At 46.0% G+C, this 22,854-nt stretch overlaps 1 protein-coding gene across 1 annotated transcript in view; it reads left to right on the forward strand.

The window, feature by feature from the left end:
* PARP8 (poly(ADP-ribose) polymerase family member 8) overlaps nt 1-22,854 on the forward strand; it is a 203,965-nt gene that overhangs the window by 92,561 nt on the left and 88,550 nt on the right. Inside the window, exons 3-5 of the mRNA XM_015424722.1 lie at nt 14,671-14,708; nt 20,037-20,126; nt 22,586-22,656. Of these exons, the coding sequence (XP_015280208.1) occupies nt 14,671-14,708; nt 20,037-20,126; nt 22,586-22,656 (199 nt within the window). The remainder of the gene's footprint in view (nt 1-14,670; nt 14,709-20,036; nt 20,127-22,585; nt 22,657-22,854) is intronic.

Genomic DNA, 22,854 nt, shown 5'->3' on the forward strand with positions numbered 1-22,854 from the left:
GTATTATATTTGGGGGTTTTACATTGCAGCAGAGGAAAGAAATATTCCAAATTGATGAAATGCACTTTGAAGGGCAAAGAGGTTCACAGATGGGAAGAAAGGGCAAAAATAAGGTTGCTTCTACACATTATAAATAATGAAGTGGCAGATTTATAGTGCCATTCCAGGTGGAATGGCATCAGTCTAAGACGACTGATTTCACTTCTGCAGAGGATTGTGCTTTTACAATTCAGCCCTAAACAGAGTTACACCCATGGATTGTCATGGATTTAGAAGGGTGGACCTCTATTTAGGATTGCATTTTTTGTGATGGAATTCTGAACTGTACCTTTTCCAACGTACAGGATTATATTTTTGAATGTTTCATTATGTTATTTTTTAAACCACCCCTACATCTCAGCAGCTCCAGGAAAAGACTGCACTTTCTCTAATTTCTACATGCAGAACGTAGAAACATAGAGCTGGAAGGGACCCCAAGGGCCACCTAGCCCAACCCCCTGCACAGTACAGGAAATTCACAGCTACCCCCCCCACTCCTCAAGTGACCCCCCCTGCTCTATGCCCAGAGAAAGGCCAGCCCCCCCCCCCAATCTCTGGGCCAATCAGGCCTGGAGGAAAATTTCTTCCTGACCCCAAAGTGGCAATCAGCATTTCCCTGGGCATGCAAGAAAGGGCCACAAGTGCCCAAGAACAGGAAGACAGAAATGGCCCAGTCCCAGAGTCCTTCCCCCCATGCACACCTTCCCCTTCTGTGTGATGTGCAGAACTGGCCTTACATAGCCCTTCCCCTGATCACTGGCTTGTTGTTGTTTTAACCTAACATTTTCCTATATATTTCTGCAACTGTGTAAGCTAGTATCTTGCTTGTTTAAAAGGACAGCAACTTTTCGGTGTGTGTGTGTGTGTGTCTTTCTGGCTATATATGACCTATAGCAAGTGTGATGCTCACCTCTGGGCTACACGGCTATTCTCCACGGATCTGCCCCACCAGCTTTCATGTCCATGTTACAAATAATTCGCCTTCTGGATGGGCTTCTCTGCTTGTTTCTTTTTCCTCCTTTTCTTGCCCAGAGGTGCACTCAAGCGACTGCTTCCTGAATCCTCTCCAATTTGCTTGACATATTTATGATCCCGGGACACCTGGAAGCCGATGCAGAAGTTCTAAGCCTTATTCTGCTCCTGTCCTACAGACATGGAGTGTCTCTGCAATTTATACCTGCGACTGTATATAATGCAGGCTCTCAACTTAACTACTGCCGTTGGGTGCTTTATTATAACATAAAAGGGAAGAGGGCTGTACTCCAGCCAGCAAGAGATGGCGAGGCAGAATTGGAGCTTGTGCTGCAACCCAAACCTTGATAAGTGCTGAGGTTTCATAAGAAGGAATCCCAATATTAACACAGTTGAGTCTCAGTTAATTATTAAAAAAAAATTATATACGTATATATTTAAACCACCACAGGCTGTTATTTGCTTTAGGTACGTATTGGTGATTCTGGTCTAGTCCCACTCATATTTATGATGCTAATTGCCTGTGACTGCTGGAAGATGTCGAGATCATAGCCTGGCCTTTTGCACGGTTTCAGATTAAAGCAGAAATGGCAGGAGTGACTTCCCAGGGATTGTATGTGATTGCTGCTGAGAGGCAGGGCTCTGGATCTCCACTAGTAAAGCCTAGAGGCGGTGACCAGCAAAGCCCACTTGAGAGCAGGTCCCCACCCTTGGAACCCACAGCAGATTTCAGAGCAACCGGGGGGCGGGCGGCGAACATGTTGAAGAAGATGCTGCTGCAAGTATGCTGGGCCCAGGGGTCATTTAGTAGAAAAAGAGGTGCAGGAGCTCATTAGCGTAACTTATTTGCATATGCCACAGCCCCTGACATCACCGGAAGTGTGTCAGAAGGCAACACCCACCGCTCAGGCTCCACTGGACTGTTTTGGATTGCTAGCTATTGGGGGGGGGACGTGCAGATCTGCCCTCACAGAGGAGGGAGAGTTTGCACCTGAATAAAACTTGGTCTTAAAGGTGCCACTGGACTGTTTTGGTCCGGGGGGAGCTCTGCAACTTACCTGGCTGCTTCTTGCTCTGACTGAGGGCTGCTGGGAGCAGGGGGTGGGGCTTGTTGCATGTGCCCGCCCCCTGGGTTCTTTACTGCCGGAGCTCCACTCCTGTGCGCTCCTGCAGGAAATGACCCCTGGCTGGGCCTCAAAGTGTTAGGATCGTTCAGAGCTGTCTGACCGGCAGCCAGAAGACTCCTTCCTCATGAATGAGAACAGACGAACAGATACACGGAGCCTTCCAAGGGGGTCAAATAAATGTGAATCATATTTCCTTGAAAAGAGGATGACCTTGAATCAGAGTTGCTAAACTCCAGGTGGGGCCTGGGGATATCCTGGTATTACAACTGATCCCCAGACTGCATAGATCAGTTCCCCTGGAGAAAATGGCTGCTTTGGAGGGTGGACTCGGTGGCCTTGTACCTGCTGAAGTCCCTCCCCTTCCCAGACTCTCCCTCCCCAGGCTCTGCCCCCCCAGATCTCCAGGAATTTTACAACCTGGAGTTGCAGTGTCTTAAATGTAAGACAAGGACGACCCCCTTAAAAAGTTATACACACAAACGATACATATTATTGGACATAACTGTATCTTGTATGTGAATTTAAGATGGTCTCCCTCTTTTTTTTATGGCATACCTGTGGAAAAAAACCTCGTTTCGTGTTTGAGTAAATACTGTAGTTGGCTTTATTCAGAGAATGTTGGTGTGGAGAGGAAAGTGAACGTTTTCACGATTCTGGGTTGAGTTTCTGTCTTAGATTTGGCATACAAGCACTGGTTTTTAGGTTGTATATTAAAATTACATATGTGATTTTGTAGGAAGTGACAGCCCAACACAGAGTACAGTGATGACAAATACTCCTAGGTGGTTAACCTACTTTAGAGCAGCATACATACACATCCTGTGTTGCTGAAAATGCCTGTAAATTCAACCACAGTCCCGCAGTTGAGAATAGCATCTTTTTCAAGAGTTTGCATTAGTTCTGTCAGTAACGACTTTTCAATTTGGCGGTGTCTTAGTTCTGTTTCTTAAACAACAGTATCATCACCTCTAAACAGAATACTGAGCTCCTTGTTGACCAGAGAGAAATGGTGGGCTAAAATATGATTGAAAGACAGACAGAAAGGACAGACTTTTGAAAGAGGCAACGTAGTGCTGTTAGGGTTGCCAAGTCTACTTACCTTGGCGGCGGGGGAGCCTTGCCGGGTTCCGGGAGTTCTCTGGTGATGCGCGCGCGCTTTGCGCGCGCGCACCGCCAGCACATCACAGGAAGTGGCTCACGTTGAGGGCGTGGCCACAATCGTCGGAGGGAAAACCATAGAGTTTTCCCTCCGACGATCGGGGCCACGCCCCCAATGTGAGCGACGTGGTTGCGTCACCTCTGGTGACACAGCCACGCTGCGCTTCAGTGGGCGGAGTTCCCCCCGGGGCCCAATTCCGTGGCGGCGGAAATCGGGCCTCCAAAGCGGGGGTTTACCCGCCACCCGCCCCCACTTGGCAGCCCTAAGTGCTGGGGTTAGAGTGCTAGACTAGAGTGCAGAGGGGAGAGGGGATTTAACCCTTCAGCCCCTCCTTGGTCTTTCCAATTGAACCTGGGCTCCTCTTGTTGTTATAAGTTTTGTTGTTGTTTTTTAATAGGGGGAGGTGGATATTTTTCGAATGTTGCTGAGCACAGGGAAGGAGAGTGCACATGGCCACTTCCCTTGTATGGCTGCCCCTGCAGATGACCAGGTGATCACTTGGAGGCAGAGGGTGGGGCCAATGCACTAGCTCCCACACTCTCCCTGACACATTCAGTGAATGAGTGGGGCTGTCATATGTTCTGGGATAGTATAAGGCAACTTCATGTTCTTTACTGGTATGCTGAGTTGATGGAGCATGTCACTATCCTTTGTTGTCCCCTCCCATACATTTTTCTGAGGGTCTCAACTCCCTAAAAACTCTCTGATCCTCATAGCCCTATGTTTGCTTGCCCTTGTGTTTGTATGTCTACTTACATGAAAGTTAACCCTTCAAAGGCTTGGGTTGGAAGCCTCCAGCCCTGCATGTCCCCTCCACTTGGAACTCTGGCAGGGATGAGAGCTGATTTTCACAGTCAGCAGTGCTGGAAAGTTTATTTATTTATTTATTTGCTGCATTGATACCCTGCCTTTGTCCACAGTGTATGTGTGTGGGGTATCTAAAGGGCTACACCACTTTGGTGTAGTGGTTAAGTGCGTGGACTCTAATCTGGGAGAACCAGGTTTGATTCCCCACTCCTCCATCTGCAGCTGCTGGATGACCTTGGGCAAGTATTAGTTCTGTCAGAGCTGTTCTCTCAAGGACAGTTCTGAAAAGGGCTCTCTCAGCCTCACCTAAGCTGTGGAGTCTGATTGTGTATTTTTGCATTTTAATTTTTTTAAAAATGGTGTAGAAAAAAGTCAATACGATACCTCTTGGTCCAGCACCAGTAGACTAGTCTGATTGGGATTATGCAGGAAAAAAGTCTCCATCCTCCCCTATCAACTTCCAGAGACCCTCTTTAGGAGACGTTTTGATCATTAGTAAGACTGTTTTGTACCAGATGTTGGGCTAATTAATTTGATTTGTCAAGGTGCTGTTGACCAAATGCCCTGAACAAGGAAGCGTGGGATAATTAACCACATCAGACTCTTTGCTGTTCATGTGAGTTTTGCTGGGGAAGCTTTGCATATCCGAGTGGACTGTGTTCCAGCAGCCTGCCACCACTTCATTTGCATTGCAAGTTAATTCAAGCATTTATTTACAAGTGGTAGTTGCTGTTTTATTCACATGCGGTTAAGGTGCAGTGACTGGCTGCCTGTGAGAATTATTCTTAGTGAAAAATGCAAATCTGCAGTACTTTGACTCAGCACCCAGGTTCCTCCCAAGGGGTACTGGAGGACAGGGCTAACAGTTTCAATGTGTGACTAATATAGCATGCGCATCTGTGGTTTCATTAATCAGCTAAAAAAAAAGGAGAGTTCTCCTTTGGATGGATGGATGGATGGTTGAGTAGGTAGGTCCAAGTCTTCTCAGAAAGAGGACTTTCTCAGTTCCTAGTGTGCTGTCTGATAAAATACCGCCTTTGGAGACATGGAATTATTGAAGCTCGCCAAAAACACTAGAGTTCAGCTGAAATGCAAGGGGTTACAACAGGCTCTAAATAAATCATATTGTGCTTCAGTGGACATCCCACTTTTGGAAAATCTGGATGACCTCTGTAATTTAGTGGTAAAATAGCATAATCATTGTGACTAATAATGATAATGATAATAGTTGCAATACTTTCTGGACTACAAAGTCTGATTTTTACCTCCCTTACTAGAGCACTTTACCTCCTATACTAGAAAAATAGTAGCCTAATCCAGTAAAAGGACTCTTTGCTTGCAGTGTGCTCAAAGGCCTCAGAAGGGTATAGATCTGTTTAGGGTTGTGTTGTTAAGCCTAGCTACCCTGCCTCGAAGCAGAGTCTCGTCACTGACCAGGAGTCAGACCCTGCAATATCTGTGGCTGCCAACTTTTAACTTTCATGTCAGTTTGATCAGGGAATGTTACTGAACATGACATGAAACCTTCATCTGCTATTAAAGAAATGGGGCATCCCCCCCTCCCCCCGTTCAGTTGGTAGCTCTGTTCAGGAAGCAGCTCAGGCAGAATGAGTACCCTCCCCTCCAGAGACTCTTGGAAGAAATTAGGAAGACCCCTGATTGGCGGTAGTCTCTCTATCACCAGTTTTTTCCATTTCGCTTCAGAGGATGTAACCCTCGTCCTTTCCTTGGATTCCAAAGAAGCCACCCCCAAATTGTCGGCAGCACCGTCAAGATCCCCATCAGGGCCTCTCCAAGTCCTGAAATAGCGGGAGTCCTTCTAGCCCTGTTAGATCCCTTGCCTCCACCACCATGCGGGGTTCCTTTATATCCAGCAGTCCCTTTCAGAAGAAGCACACAGACTGGCAGGGCTACTCAAGCTCTCCTTTGAATCTAGGCTAGCACAAGAGCAACACTCTGAGATTTCTGCTATTTGACCCTTTGCATCCGGTTTTGCGTCAATGTAGCTTACTCCACCTTTCAATTCCCCAGGGACACTGGCTGCAATCAGGAGAAATCCTTTCTGTGTCTATCTGTCCATTACATTTTTACCCCACCCTTCCTCCAAGGAGCTCAAGCAAGCATGCATGACTCTCCCCATTTACCCTCACATCAATGCTCGGGGTCGCTTTGGAGAGAGCTGACAACTCCCAGGGTGCATTCAGATGGGGGATTTACAACGGTTAGGGTGCCGGTTCCAACCGGTGTACTTACGGGCATTCACACGGCGAACATCTGCCTCCCGTCCTTAACCGTTGTAAATCCTTTTACACCGTTGTACTCTGCCACTAGGTCCGAAGTGGTGGTAAACAGAGTACAATGGTGGCTTCCGATACAAACCAGCGTCTGATCGCTCTCCACCGGTGCCTAGCCACTTCCGTCGGAAGCCTGAGGCTTCCGGCTTTCCCCCGCCATTTTTTTAAAAAAACTAAGCAATATGCGCTCAGGCGAACCTTCGCCCTGAGCGTTTGTTTATATATTAAAAAAGCCCTTACTTTACCGTCCCGGAGGAGTCCGGGACTACAGGGAGGCCAGGTTGGGGTTTAAACTTTAAAGGTAAGTGCTTATCTTTAAAGTTTAAATGTAGGTGGGGGGGGTTGAGCATGCGCAAAAAATCGCCATTCTCCGAATAGCTGCCTGTGCGCATGCTCAAACTGCTTAAAAAACCCAAACAAACGCCGACGCCCGCAGCGTGTGAGCGGGCATCCAACGGAGGCATTCGCAAGATGAAGGGTGAGTCTGATCGCGTTTATGCCGGCATAAACTGCACCGGTTCCAACCGGTGCAGTTTATGCCGGCAGAAAGGCCGCGTCTGAACGCAGCCCTAGAATACGAGAACTCCAGGATTCTGGTATGAAGCTGATGGGCAGTATAGATTCAGGATGGACAAAAAGAAATACTTCTCGACACAGTGAGTGATTAGAATGTGGAAGTCGCTGCCAGAGGATTTAGTGATGGCCACAGGCACAGACAGCTTTAAAGGGGGATTAGACAGATTTATGGATAATAGATCTATGAGTGGCTACTAGCCATGGTGACTTAAAGGGAACCCCCATGTTTAGAGGTAGGGAAGGTCTCAGCCTCTATGCCCTGTTGTTGGCCATCCAGAGGAGCTGGTTGGCCATTGCGTGAGACAGGATGCAGGGTTCTTCTTATGTTTGTAAGTTCTAACACTGTGAGGTAGGTAGGTTAGGGTAAGAGAACATGACTGGCTCAAAGTTAGAAGAAAAGAAGAAGCGATTGGATTTACATCCTGTCCTTCACTACCTGAAGAAGTCTCAGAGTGGCTTAGAATCCCATTCCTTTCCCCTCCCCACAACAGACGCCCAGTGAGGTAGGTGGAGCTGAGAGAGCTCTCTTGAGAACTCCGTTGAGAGAATTTATGACTGACCCAAGGTCACACCAGCAGCTGCATGTGGAGGAGTGCGGGATCAAACCAGGTTCTCCCAGATTAGAAGCTGTGCTCCTAACCACTACACCAAACTGGCTCTCGGGAGTTTTGTGGCTGAGTGGGAACTTGAACTCTGGCCTGCGTTCACCCTCATTCCCAGGACTTCTACTTGCTGCAATGCTGTCAGTAGGCGAGTTGCTTTTTTGATGAGCTGAGCTGTACTGTTTCACAGATTTTGGCCAAACCCTCTGTCAAAACCCCCCCTGCTTGGAAAAGCTTTGCCTTCAGTGTCTTTGCTGGTCTGTGCTTTCACTCTCTTCTTTTCACTTTCCGTTTTCTGATCTGATTGGCTAAATAGTTTTGTGATGTCTGAGTCTGCATTGGGTCCTCTGAGAAGGGGATAAGTGAGGTTATAAATCATATATGAATCACAGCCATGGCATGATAATTTTTGACAACTATTGCTCTAGACTAGGGTTGCCAGCCATCTGCTTTTGGAGTGGGCAAGGGTGACAGAGTTGCACATGACACTGTGACGTCATTTCTGATTTCATACTTGGAAGTAACATCTTGGCATCACAGAGGCATTCTAGGAATTTCCAGAATCTCTATGGCAAAAAGAGAGAGCGAGAGAGACTCGGGAAATTCCTAGAACATCGCTGCAACTTTGTGTTTTCACTTTTGGCTGGTGGCATTGTGGCATCACTGCGATGCTGCCTTTTTCTTCATTTTCCTCCCATTGCTCCACCGAGCAGCAGTGGGAACCCGAGGCTGAGAGATCTTCCACTATAGCAATAAACCTGGCTGCCCTGCCCAAGAAAGAAAAAAACAAAAACACTAGGATTGGTCAAATAAATGAGCCAGAAAGTCATAATGTCAGTCCACTGAGCTGTATTATAGGATGTTCCATGCAGTGAACAAGGGATCAACTCCCACATGTGTTTTGCTAGTGGGGGTACCTTGCTCTGGTACCGGGTACATTTCCCTGGTGCAGGGAAGGTGCCACCATTAGCAAAGAGAACCATTGGCTCCAACCCATTGCTACAACATTACAGAGGTGACCCAACCAGATACTTCAGCAGAAGTTAAAATCAAAGCCAGACAACCAAACAAGTAAAAAAATCCAACACTTCAGGAATGCGCCCTAGTGATGGGTGGTTGACACATATCTGATTGATTTGGGACTAATACATCACAAGTGAATTAATTAAGAGGACACTTGCAGGCTGCAGAAAGGTCTTGGGGGCTCCCACACATCTGTGGTACATGTAAGATATCTGGCGTGATGGGAGTTGTAGTTCCCATGATGCCGAGATATCTTGGATCCAACACAGGTGGACTGGAGTGTTCAGACTTTTGTGGCATTCTGAGACCCAATCAGACTCAGACTCCTGTTCAGAGTCCAATCCAGGTCAGTCTCCAACCACTGGGAGGTGCAGTCTACTGGGACGTTCTTCTAGATCCAGGCTGACTCCTGATGACCATGGGAGTTTTTCTTTTTCAAAGAGCTTAATAAAGTCTTAGAAAGGAATGTGCTTTATGCTGTAGCACAACTCCCATTGGTTGCAATGGAAGACAGGTAAGTTTGTGTTGGATTATATACATTTTGACTACCCATTTAGCATGCATTTGGGTTCTGTTTGCTGTGTGTGTTTGTGTGTGTGTGTGTGTAAAATCCACCAATATTTATATATGTAGGTTATTAATAATAAAATTGCAGTTTGTCAATATTGAGAAAATGGTGAACACAGTGGCATGGATCCAACATCTCAATATCTCTGATGGAACAGCATTTCCGTTTGCGGCATGGGGCAGCTATTTTAACCAATTCTCCCTTTTCCCCTTGGAGGTTCCCAAGAGTCAGCAGACCACCACCAACAAAATGGGGGACGGGAGGCTCAGTAGGCTGCAGTCAGAGAGGGAAGTCTATGGATAGATGACATAATTTTTGCAAACCGTTCTTTGCATTACCTGGAAGAGTGGTTGCAAATCTTAGCGACGAGTTCACCTATTGATTGAATGTAACCTCTGACTTCCTTCTAAAAATGTCTTTAAATGAGGGAATGTGTTTTTGTTCAGGACTGCCTGTTTTTCTAATACACTGACCTAGATGGCCCAGGGTTAATCTGATCTCACCAGCTCTTGCAGGCTAAGCAGGTAGACCAAGATGGGTAGCCGTGTTAGTCTGTCTGTAGCAGTAGAAAAGAATAAGTGTCCAGTGGCTCCTTAAAGACTAACAAAATTGGTGACGGGGTATGAGCTTTCATGAGTCACTGCTCACTTCTCCAGATCTGAAAAAGTGAGCAGTGACTCACGAAAGCTCATACCATACCACGAATTTTGTTATTCTTTAAGGTGCTGTTGGACTCTTTAAGCTAAGCAGGGTCAGCCCTGGTTAGTCCTTGGATGGGAGACTGCTAAGGAAGTAAAGGGCTGCGTGACAAACCACCTCTGTTCATATCTTGCCTGAAAAACCCTACAGGGGCCCCGGTCACACTGCAAAGTTGCCGCGGGAGAGGCACGGATGGTGGGTGGATTATCCAGGTGCGATCACACCCCAACATCTGGGAAGTGGAGCGCACCCGTGGTTTACCGCCGACAATGCGAGTTAAAAAACTAGTACCTCCAAGGTACTAGTAAATGTTTGCCATGGGCTGCCTCCATACGCCTGTGGTGTGATCGCGCCGGCATGTGGCATTCCCCTCCGGTCCCTCGTTTACCTGCCGGAGCCGAGGGAAGGACTGGTGGTGTGCCGCCGGCGAGTCTGATCGCGTAATCGCGGATCAAATTGCACCGGGGCAATTAGCCACGCCTCCCCCCGCGATATCCGGCCCGTGTGACCGGGGCCAGGGTCACTAAGTTTGCTGCAACTTGATGGCTCTCTCCACCCCCATTTTTCTAACATGAGGAGTTTCCGTTATTACTACTGTCATTACTGAATAGCTACAAAGTGCCAGCAATGAATGAAGTTCTTTCAAATGACTCATTTGCAAACTGAATCACGTCATTTTTAAAATCTGATCACATATCAATAGTTTTCTCTTTGTAATGTGGCACAAGTCTGATTTGTTTTGCGTGTTATGAAGTTCTGAAGATCCTAAAGTACAATGAGAACATGATCACACTTGGCATTTCTAAAATACTTTTATGTTATGTAATCCTTACACTAACCCTGCATTGTAGGTCAGCATTATTATTCATCGTGGTCAGTGGGCTTAGAAAAAATGTAACTCTCCTAAGGTCTGCACTGCAATTGTCTTAATGGACCTGAAGGTAGCCCTTTTTATCATATGACTGCAGCCTTGTATTTCCTTTGTTTCATTAATAACAGACCCAGGTGTTTCTCCCCTAGGTATAGATGCGCTTTAGCCACTGTGTTACTATTCTATGAGCATGTCACACACAGTGTTCCCTCTAAGCTGAGTCAGTGTGAGCTAGCTCACAGTTTTTTAGCCTCTGGCTCACACATTTTTGTCTCCGCTCAGTATTCTGAGGTAAAAAACCCCCAACAGTTACAGGGGACTGCAGAGAGCTAATGACAGTTGAGGAAATCGGGAGTGGCCAAGAACCACCTGTGAGGTGAAGCAAAGCTGCTGGCCCAGCCTCTCTGATGGCTTCCAACACACTCCCCCCACCTCCTACACCTAACAGGCAGTTGTCTGTCAGGTGCAGCAGCAGTTGCAGGGTGCTTAAAGCCACCAGGGAGCCAGCAGTAACGCCTTAGTGATCCTGCTGGCCCTGCCTCCACAGTGGCTTCTAATACTCCTCCCCCCTCCCCCTCCTACACTGGACAGGTGTAGGAGAGGAGGTGAGATGGTTACAGCCATCGGGGAGGTTTGCCGTCAGGGAGGTTTGCTCATCAGGATTGCCTTAGACCTGCTGCTGGCCCAGCCTCTCGATGCCTTTAAATACAATCCCCCCGAACACCAGACAGGCAGGTGTCTGTCAGGTGTAGGGGCAGGGCCAGGGTATGAATGTTTATGGGGAAATAGTAAAGGACATTTCTAGGAGCCATTTCGATGCGTGCCTCCCTCATGAACCTGAAGAAATGTCCACCACATCACCACTCCCTCACACCAACTCCCCCTCACACCTCTTACCTCTTACTGCCCCCAAGAAAGCTCCTGGCAAACGTCGAGCCAGATACACCAACACTACAAGGAAGAGGCAACTTAGGAATGTGGCAAAGACATTTGCACATAGTACTCCTGCAGTGCACGGAGCTGCGCAGGCCAAGTACCAGTAAGATCGCCCTGAGGTGCTCAGAACAACACAGTCTCCATATGAGTAAAACAATCCAGGAACACAAGTAGAGATACCATCACTTTCATGGAAGGTAGCAGGAGTTGACTTAACAGATGACTGCTTCTTAAATGGACAGTTCTATGTGGCCTGCTCCAGGGTGAGCTCATCAAGCAGCCTGGTCATCCTAGCACCTGAGGGCAGAACCACCAATGTGGTCTAGAGAGAGGTCCTTCAGTAGAGAGAGAAAAAAGAACATATGTCTCACTTCATTTCTTACTCTACAATCTTCTCCATTAGAATTCCTACAACAAAAGTCACATTTCAAACTTCACATCATCGGTATTATAACTGGATTATGGAACTTAAATACTGTAACGAAGCACGGGTATCAGGCTAGTGGTTAAATACAGTAATCGGGAAAAGATTGATCAAATTTAATAAATAAATTCAGTATAATCAACCACCTTTAACATTAATGACAAACCATGTGCAAACTTATAATTAAATCCATATCATTAGAATTCTTATCGTCAGGGAAAAAAATCACTACTGGATGAAATGTGGGAGATTGATTTTAAAACTTACTTGTTGGTTACTTTTGGATTCCCTCCCCCCCAGCGCTTACTAAATAGGCTGTAGTTGGATTGAATTGTGTGTCTATATTATAATTATATGAAAGACAGTTGATTAGCCGATGCAGCCCAACGTCTCTTGTGAGCATCAGGAATTTGCATTGATGCCAGTAGCCTGGGAAACATGATGCTTCTAAAATAAATTAATCTTTTAAAGTTGTCTGTCGTATAACAAATGCTTTGGAGCCTTTTTTCCCCCTTGCCCATCATGAATCCATTTCTTTTATGACGGCAGGTGCAAGGTACCTTTTCACGTCTGAGATATATTTAATGCAGCTGTGGTAGCATCATGGCTGACGTGGTTCTGAATTGCTGCATGGCAGAAAAAGGCAGCCTGTTATTTATTTTTTTGGCAAGCAACAACTCTCTACCTCTGGAAGAATATTTAATAGCTACAGTATGGGAAAGTGCTTAGAGTGCAGGACTAGAAGCTGGGAGATCTGGGTTCGAATCCCCATGGTGCCAGGGAAGCTCATTAGGTAACCTTGAGCCAGTTACTCTTTCTCGGCATGGCCTACCTCACAGGACTGTTGTTATTGTAAGGATAAAATGGAGGGGGAGATAAGCTGTTTCAGAGCCACGATGGGGAGAGCAGCAGGGTATAAATATCTAAATAAATTAAATACATAATTGAGTGACTTGGCCAACTGGCCCTGGAAGGATTTGAAAGCTGAGGCTCACTGTGGTCCTATTCTGGAATGAATTTAAGAATTTGACTTTATAAAGAATCTCATGCAGCCCAGAACAGAACTCCAGAACAATAAAGGCACAGACCTGGGAAAATCCACTTTGCTACAGATTTAGGGGGATTCAGTCATTCTTTGTTTCATAATTTTGTATTTATGACAGATTGTTGTATTGGATTGTATGGGTTGCATCTGTTATGAGCTGCTTTGGGGACTTCCATCAAAATGGGCAGTACACTTAAGAATAAGCAAAATGTATTAGTAGAGCAGGTGACACAGAGATGCAGAAGCACACAGGCAGTATTGATCTTCCCGCAATATGTTTACTGCCCAAATCACAGTACCCCAGAAACTTGAAGCTGCTTCTTTTAAAACCTGCCTAACATTTCGTCTCGCCAGACAACTGATCTTGACTTCAGGCCCCTCTAAAAGGGATGCAGTGGGTTGGATCCAACCAGCTTTCCCACTGGTTAAAAAAGGAAGAGGGATCACCAAAAGAGGTTGTGCTGGGGATTGTGGGACTTGCATGGATGAAAACAATGTTAGCAGAGGCTGTAGGAGGAAGGGAGTTGGACAAGATTGAATGAAAATGCTGGCTGGATCCAAGCCATTGTTGTAGTTCTCTGGAGAGTGAAACATGAATGCCTGAAACAGCATTGGGTTGGACCCTGCCTCCAGCTAAATTGCTGAAATGGGGGCTTTGCTGCAGCAGAGAGAGGCTTGTCTAGTTAGTGGAAGGGAGTCTTTAGTTTTAGGTTGCCAGCAGGTGCTGGGGGCAGTTGTGCACCCAGCTGGCGTTGCAGCAATGTGTGACATCACTTCTGGTGCAAAACTGGAAATGAGGGTATTGAATTGAGGGAGCGCTCTAGGATTCTAGAACTGGCCAAAACCACAGAGCTTTGGGTGAATCCTAGGATGTTCCCTGTTGCGATGCCAGCAGTTCCACACACACACACACCCAGCCTGTGAAGTGGTGGTGAGTAATGGGGACGGATGCCAGGAGGTCTCCAGCTATAGTGGGAGAGGTGGTCCCCTAGCTGGGATCCATCCCATTACTTTAAAACAAGAGCATTATCAGAAATCCCCTGGAGACAATGTGGCTGTAGCATTTGCTCCTGTAGGGACAGCTGTAGGTTAGGGAGCATGAGACTGCAAGCCCCATACCTCAAACTCTGTAGACGCTGGGAGAACAGTCCTGAAGGAATTCCATAAATCTTTGCAGGGATTTTGTCAGTGATTTGTAGGTTGCAGCTATAATACATTTCCCTTTAGAAATAAAAAGAGGCAGAGAGAAGGAAGGGTGCAAGAAATACAACTTTTGAATGGAACAGGTGAGCAGTCAGTCTTCAATACCTCTCCCGCCCCAGTTGGTTTTGGATCACAGCTAGTTTATTTCCATAGGAGGGAGTGTTACAGTAGAGGATTGCGCTATATTTATTTGTTTGTGTTAAGCATTTCAAACGCTGTCAGAGAAGCTGTCTTGTTGCGCTGTCAGGAATCTATAAATAAATATGGACAATTCAGGTTAAAATTCTTACGATTTTCCTTATCTCTCTCCCCCCCCCCTTTACAGCATATCCTATTCGGTGCACGTCTCTGAGGATTATCCAGGTAAAGTGTTACTTTTCTGTGCTGCTGCCCTTTTAGAGATTCTGCTGAAGGCATCTGAAGCTCCTCCGTGATGGTGCCCCAGATCACGGTTGTGTTAATTGCATTTCATTAGCGCCTCCGTTTACACAGTTATTTCTGCTTTTCACCCTTTGTTTGTAAGGGGGGCGAAAATGAAAGAATCTAATTCATGGGAGAGAGATTCTCTCACTGTGGGGAGTGATATACATGCCTCCATGTGTTTGTGTGTGTGTGTGTGAAGGGAGGGGGAGAGAGAAGGATGGGGAGAGAAATTTTCTCTGCCTTGAGCCCTCACCAATGGGAGGATCCTGAAGGAGTTGATCTCTAATCTCCTTCAGAAATTTACAGTGATTGTTTGCTCTACATGACTCTCTTGAAAACACGTGGGCCAAAGTAAGAAGTGAGCTGGACAGTAGTTTGAAGGTTGGAGTCTTGTACACCAAGCCTTGACATTTGCATGTCACTTTTGTTCTCATTACTGTGAATCCTCATAGATGAAGTAAGGGATGGTGTGTGCTTCCTTCCCCCAAGCTCCTTCCCACTGAATTCTGTCCCTTCTAGTCCTGTGGTCCCAAACTTTGAGGAAGGCAATAGGATTGAGATGGGCTGTGTAGCGGGAGAGCCAGTTTGGTGTCGCGCTTAGGAGCACGGACTCTAATCTGGGAGAACCGGGTTTGATTCCTCACTCCTCCACATACAGCTGCTGGTGTGACCTTGGGTCAGCCATAAGTTCTTTCAGAGCTGTTCTCTCAAGGGCGGTTCTCAAGAGAGCTCTCTCAGCCCCACCTACCTGACAGGGTATCTGTTGTGGGGAGGGGAAGGAAATGAGATTGTAAGCCGCTCTGAGACTCCTTCAGGTAGTGAAGGGCAGGGTAGAAATCCAATCTCCTCCTCTTCTTCTTTCTATGGTATAGCATCTGCTTCAGAGGAGGTGCTGATTTCCATGCCTACTGACGTGGCTTTCACCAGGGAGATGTTGAGTTTCGGGGCAGGATTTGAATGCAGACCGCTGGAACAAGCACAGAGACAGAAATGCTAGACAAAGATTTCTTGGTTTCCTGTCTAATTTGGCAAATCCATCAATCTTGGGCTTATTTGCCTGCTGGGCAGTGCTGGCCCCACTCCCGGAAGCAACAACAGCAAAGGCAATTACAGTGGGTGTGGTCAGTCATGACTGTGGGAGCACCTGTAAACTTGGTAAGGCAATGGCACTGCTGCACAACTAATGGTACATCTATGTTCTCCTGCCATAGCAGAAGATTTTCCAGCCTGAGCTCCCTGCTCTGTGCTGCCACTGTTCAGCATTGGGGGGAAGGGGTGTCCTTCAGTGCCATGCCAATTTGCCGTGTCACTTCTGGCAACAAACTGGAAGTGATGTCATTGTGTCAGCAAAACACTGTAGGGTTCACCCAAAACTATGATTTAACCATGGAGCTTCGGGGGATTCCTAGAGCATCACCCCAAGGTGGTGAAGTCACTGCTGGTTTTGCACTGAGGAAGGCACAGAATATACTGGGAAGTGGCCATGCGTTGTATTATAGACATGCCGATAAAACCGTGAGCTTGAGAAGGGTAAAAAGACTACAGTCCGTTTGGTCTTACTAAACTCTGTAATAAGCAGGCCGTGGGTGTAGTGAAAGCTGTAACGGGCATTTTGAAGAATTCATTATAAGGCCGATAAAATTAAAGGAGGATTGTGCTCCAGGAAAAAAAGCTTACAATACACAGTGTGGAGGCAAAACGTTCCATTACTTGAAATCAATACAATGTACCACAATGACTCCTGAAGGAGTCGTTACAGTTTACAGAGTATGTTCAAATGAATGTGCCAGAGCTAATGCCCGCTGACAGACGTAGGCCGCAGAAGCTTCAGTGTTTTCTTATGCTAATAGTCCGAGGCTTGAACTAGCCAGCGATAGTCTAAGACTTAAACTGGCTGCTTTCCTCTTTCTCATTGTGGGTAATGGACTTCTGATTGAGAGGCCCGATCATTCTACGACCTCAGGAAGATGGAACTCCTTCTGCGAACAGAAGCTTCTGGGACTTTGTTGGGGCTCTTTGCCAGCACTGGGGCATGCCTCTCAGACTGAGAACAAGAGGAAGTAGATAAAGGAAAAAATGGACCTCTTTGTTTCAGATTTCATTTGTGTCTGGCAGAGGGGTTAAATAAATGATTGCCGAAGGGAAGGGAGGGGGGGAAATAGACAGGGGGGGGGGAAAGCATTTTCAGATTTCCAAATGGGACAAAATCAATGAAGGTTAAAAAAGAAACAGTTAGGAACTTTGACTATATGGGTTATGGACAGCAGCCCGAATCCATAAAACCAATTATTGAGTATGCTTTTACCACACAGTCATCGAGGTGAGGGAGGGCCATTTTCTCGGCTTAGGTTGTCTGGGTCTGGCTTGTTGAAGCAACCCCCTCTGGTCATCCTTAATGGTGCTTGCAAAGATTGATAGGTGCTCCTCCTAATCATCTGTCCTGCTCATCTTTTATCCAATGCACTATAGACGGTAACTTTCTTTGGAGCAGTTGGTTACCTGTTCCATCATGGTTCTGACATAGAGTTCCCAAATCGGGCCGGGGGGCGGGGAATCCGCTGCTTTGACGGCCTGATTTTCTACGGGACGAAAATCGGGCCCGGGGGAAACCCCACCCCTGTGTGCGCGTCACCCGGAAGTGACTTCACACGCTGGGAGCGGGGCCACACCATTTGAGGGGAAAACAAAAATGGCGTGCGCGCACACCCAGGACGCCGGCCGGGAGCCCCCCGCTCCCGGCCAAAAAGAATTTGGCAACCCTATTCTGACATGGTGCCCTATTCCACCAGACTTTAGAAGTCTTAGTATCTGTAGTGGCTTGCATGTATATCCTGCAGTCTTTCCCAAAGGAAGCGTAGGATTCAGACTAATATTTTGTAAATTAAGAAATTAAATAAACTGATCTCCAGACTACAGAGATCAGTTCCCCTGGAGGAAATGGCACCTTCAGAGGGGGGATTCTATAGTGTCACATGCCCATTGAGTTCCCTCTCCTTCCCCAAAGTCCACCTTTTCCTAGGCTCCACCCCCAAGTCCTCAGGAACTTCCCACCCCAGAGCTGGCATCCCTACATGAAGTCTTTTTACTCAGATAGAAAGAACATACTTAGGGACATGATGCCACCACCTCCCACTGGGAGATGTATCTTCTAGAGACCAAGCCAAAAGGTCCTGGCAATTCAAGCAGCTCCTACAACCAAAACATCAACAAGGCATTGGGATTTTAAGATGTATAGTATGTTTTTAATTATAAGTATATTGTATTTTATTGTAGCAAGGTTACCTTGCCTTTGTAAGCCGCCCTGAGCCCTACGGGGGAGGGCGGGGTATAAATTTGAAAAATAAATAAATAAATAAATAAATTCACCCCAAAGCAAGCACTGAAGCTAAATCAGGTCCTAGAAAACAGGGACAGTCTTTGGTACACAGGAGCTATTGGAGCATGTGTAGGGTTGCCAGCTCTGGGTTGGGGAATATCTGGAGATTTTGAGGGTGGAGCCTGGGGAGTGTGGGGCTTGGGGAGGAGGGACTTCATCAGGGTACAATGCCATAGAGCCCACCCTTCAAAGCAGCCAATTTCTCCAGGAGACCCGATCTCTATTTTCTAGAGATCAGTTGTAACAGTGGGAGATCTCCAGGCCCCACCTGGAGATTGGCAACCATATGGGCATAGCACGGAGTAGCCGTTTTTCCTGCTCTGGTTGAGTCATGGGTAGGGGAGGGCCTTCAAGGGCCATCAAATTTCCCTGTTTTTTGTGTTTGTTTTTAAATTGATGGTTTAATAGGTTCTCCGAATTCCCAGCTTTCATTAAAATAAAACCAAGTATCTAGCCCCTTTTGCGGTATGTGTGTGTACAAGGATAGTGGCTCAAGACTTACTGGGTTTTTATTTAAAAACCTATTGGTGCTATTAAATCACCAATTAAAACAAATACGAAGGAAACCTGCTGTGTATGGCTATTCCAAATGTGGACTGATGTCACTTCTGGGTTTTCCCTTAAAATGGCATAATGCCATCACGATGATGTCAAAAAACAAACAAACCCAGATCCCCATCACCCCAGACTTCCACCGGTTGCCAGCTACTGGTGCAACTTTGGGGCTAGAGACTTACTTTAAAAAAAATGAAAAATGAGAACATGTTACACATTATGTTACAGCGATATAACAATATTCAACTGCTTATTTTTTAAAAGAAGTTGAAAAACCTCCAGTAGCCTGGGGGATGGGATGGTCGCTGCCGGGAGAAACTGGGGAAACCTGCCATGTGGAAGCCCCATATTGGTGGATGCACCACTTACAGGGAAACCATACAAGCTCATCCCTGACTGGAAAGAAGCTAAATAGAGGGGATCATGAACCTGTACATTTGTGGTTCTTTTGGAGTTCTTTAATGTGTGAGGAGAAGAGCTCCCTCCCTCCCCAGGTTTTCCCTCCAGAATTATTATTGTTTGCCCCTGATTTATGCCTATCATTTTTAGCATTTTGCCCATTAAGTTTCCTGTTATGTAAATTGGAGTCCTGACCTGGATAGCCTAGGAAAGCCCAATCTTTGGATTAATTAATTTGTGTAAATTAAATCAAGTTGCACAGTTAACTGTTAAATCTGGGATGGGGGTGAGAAATTCCAGTTGACTGCAAAGTACTTCCCTTTAAACCTAATAGTTCTAAACTGTGAAATGTAGCCTGGAGCTCTTATCTGTCTTCTAATTTGTGACTATTGACTAACCATTGTCCATTGATTCTCAGCATAATAAAAGAGGGGTCATCAGCCCCATTAAATGGCAGCCCCATTTAATCCCACTTCATTGCTGTTGAAGTTTGTCAATTGAACATGTTTGTTGCTCAGCTTGAAAGAACCCGCTCGAAACACCAACATTTGAGCTGAATCCGTGAGCTTGAGAAAGTGTATCATCTCTCTCCTAAATAATAATAAACTAGCTGGCCCCTTTATGGATAATGAAAGCTCCAAAAACAAGCTGCTCACAAGCTAAATAGGGGTTTTTTAATATACTTTGAGGATGTCCCAGGTATACAGACAAGTGTGACTCGGGACGTTAACCAGAAGGAAATGGGGACACCACCACTCAAAGACTATATATGCTCTGGAAGGAACAGCATGTTGAGGAACGGCTATCTGAGGCTCTCAGAACTAGAAAATCCTGGAGAGGGAGTTGTGAGGGCATGGGATTTCCAAATTGCCCCTCTCTGTGAATCTTGATGGGCCTCCAGCTCTTCCCTACTAAATAGTTTTGTTTTTGTTTTGCAGACAATACCTACGTGTCCAGTTCAGATAATGATGAAGATGTATTAGTGACGACAGAGCCAATTCCCATAATTTTCCACCGAATTTCTACAGGTAATGCTAAACCAGATAAACTCTGTTCCACATGCTTCACCTCTGAATTTCTAGGAGTTTCCCAACCCAGAGTTGGCAAACCCTATCACAGTATGAAGAAATTAGTGGCCCTATGTGCTTTTTTTGCCTCTTCCATAGCACTAGAATCCAGGGGCATACAATGGAGTTGATGAGCATTAGATTCAGGACTGTCGAAAGAGAGTCCTTCTTCAAAGAACATGTAATTAAATGACGGAATTCACTGACAAAACATGTAGTGACAGCCATTAGCTTTGATGGCCTTGAAAGGAGATTAGAGAAATTCACGGAGAACAGATCCATCAATGGCCATTAGCCAGGATGGCTAAATGGCCCTTCCGATTTCAGAGGCAGCCTATCTTCCCATGCCAGTTGTTGTAGGCCAACCAAAGGCTTCTGAGTCCTCCTCTGTGGGTATCTGTTTGGCACTGTGGGAGACAGAGTGCTGGACTTGATGGGCTGTTGGTCTGATCTAGCAGGCTCTTCTTGTATTCCTCTGTGCTCTGTTGGTGGCTGAACAGTTAGGACCCTCGGCGAGGGAGTGCTAAGACAGACAGGGCATAGGCAGTGCAGCTTGGCTACTGTACGTGGCAGGACAGTGATTCTTCTGGAAAGAAAGGAAGTTCTTAAAACAAAACGTGAGGCAGGGTTTTTGAGGGAAGGTCAGATGGGTCACTACTAGGATTTGACCTACATATATAGACACAGACACAACATAACTTTAATAATGCATTTACAAAGCCAGAAGGTCCTAGGCCAGCTCCGCTTGGCTGCAAAAGGGACTCCACTCCTTTTCCTCGCATGCATTTTGTCTGTAGCAATTCATTTTATTTATTTATTTATTTATTATGGGATTTCTATCCCGCCCTACCCAGTGGCTCAGGGCGGCTAACAGCATACAAATACTAAAACAATAAAATACGTTTTTTAAATACAATAAAAACTGGTGCTTCAGTCTATATAATCTATACCATTTACAGATACTCGGCGATTATTTGCTGCCTGTGATTAATTTTGTATTTAATTCTGATTAATTGTGATTAATTTTGTATTTTCGACCAAGAGTTTATGACCAGTTTTTGCTTCATAAATGCAGTTACCTTTAGAATCCCCTTTCTTTAGTTTTACATAAATTATAATTACAGTCAACAGCTCAGAGGTGATGTTATAACATTCCTTTCATGCATTAGTTTTGAAACAGCAGCACAGCACTTACTGGGGGTGGGTGGGAATGAAACATGGGATTTATAAGAGGATGAAAATGTTACCTGGGGCTGGAACACACGTTGTACGTACAACGGGGGTGCCACAGAAAAAGGTTCACACCCTAATTGCCACATTTGAAGTGCATATCCTAGAGATCAAAGAAAATGCCTCCCCATCCTTGCTGGGATTTATTTATTTTACCGCATTTATACCCCATCTGTCTCTCCAGTGGGGACCTGAAGCAGCTTACAACATCATCCCCCCCTCTTCTGTTTTATCCCAACAACAACCTTGTGAAGTGAAAAGCTTATGACTGGCTCAGGGGCACCCCCCAAGCTTCCATGGCAGAGCAGGGCTTTGATCCTGGATTTCACTGATCCTAGTCTGATGTTCTGACTACTATACCATACTTCTAGCTGTGTGTAGGGATTGGAAGACCCTCCTTACAGGAATAATACATGAACAGCTTACCTTAGGAAGCTGCAGTAGAAAGGTAAAGGTTTCCCTTGCTCGAAAGCCAGTCGAATCTGACTCTAGGGAGCAGTGCTCATCTTCGTTTCTAAGCCGAAGAGCCAGCGTGAACTGAAGGCTTCTCCGTGATCATGTGGCCGGCATGACTAAATGCTGAGGTGCACGGAACGCTGTTGCCTTCCCACCGAAGCGGTACCTATTTATCTACATGCAATTTCTTGCTTTCGAACTACTACAGGTTGGCAGGAGCTGGGGCCAGAGACGGGAGCTCACTCAGTCACGTGGCACTAGGGTCTCGAACTACCAAGCTATAGACCTTCTGGTCTGCAGCTCAGTGTCTTAACATAGATCAAAGGTGACCAGCCATCCTAGAGTCATGCCTCCTCCCTTCCTCAAATGTATGTATTTGTTTATGTATATCTCCCCTTTCTCCCCAATGGGGACGCAAAGCCACTTCCAATATCGTTCTCCTGACCCTGCAAGGTAGCTTAGGCTAAGAGACAGTGAGTGACCTGAGGTCCCTAGAGAGCTTCCAGTGCAGAGGGGGAATTTGAATCAGGGCCACTCAAATCCTAGTCCAGTATTCAAACCACTGCACCACACTGGCTCTCCACACTATTGCTTTAGTTCTTTTTCTTTGTTATTAGACCATAGTTCAGGCCCTTTATATTGAATAGGAAATTTGCCTTTATCAACAAGGAAATGAAGCTTTCTCCCCTAAAGAGTGCATTCTAGTGTTGTCCTTTTTTCTTTCCTTTTTTCAGAACTGCGAAAAACCAATGATGTCAACTGTTGTTTATCCATAAAATCAAAGCTGCAGAGAGAAAATGGAGAGGTACAGTATTGCTGCATTCATGCAGCCTTTGTGAATATACGAGCAGAGAGCAAGTGAACAAGATGCTAAATCAGAGGGAATATGTCCTCCGTGTTAGTTTAAGTTAAAGGTCTGTGCTTTAATCTAAAGGTCTGTGCACTCACTATTGGAAGGGGTACAGAGAGCTAGCCCCAATTGTGCAGCTGGGCAATTTCGAGC

This window comes from Gekko japonicus, unplaced genomic scaffold (genome assembly GCF_001447785.1).
Source record: "Gekko japonicus isolate JY-2015 unplaced genomic scaffold, Gekko_japonicus_V1.1 scaffold749, whole genome shotgun sequence".
NCBI classification, from domain to species: Eukaryota; Metazoa; Chordata; class Lepidosauria; order Squamata; family Gekkonidae; genus Gekko; species Gekko japonicus.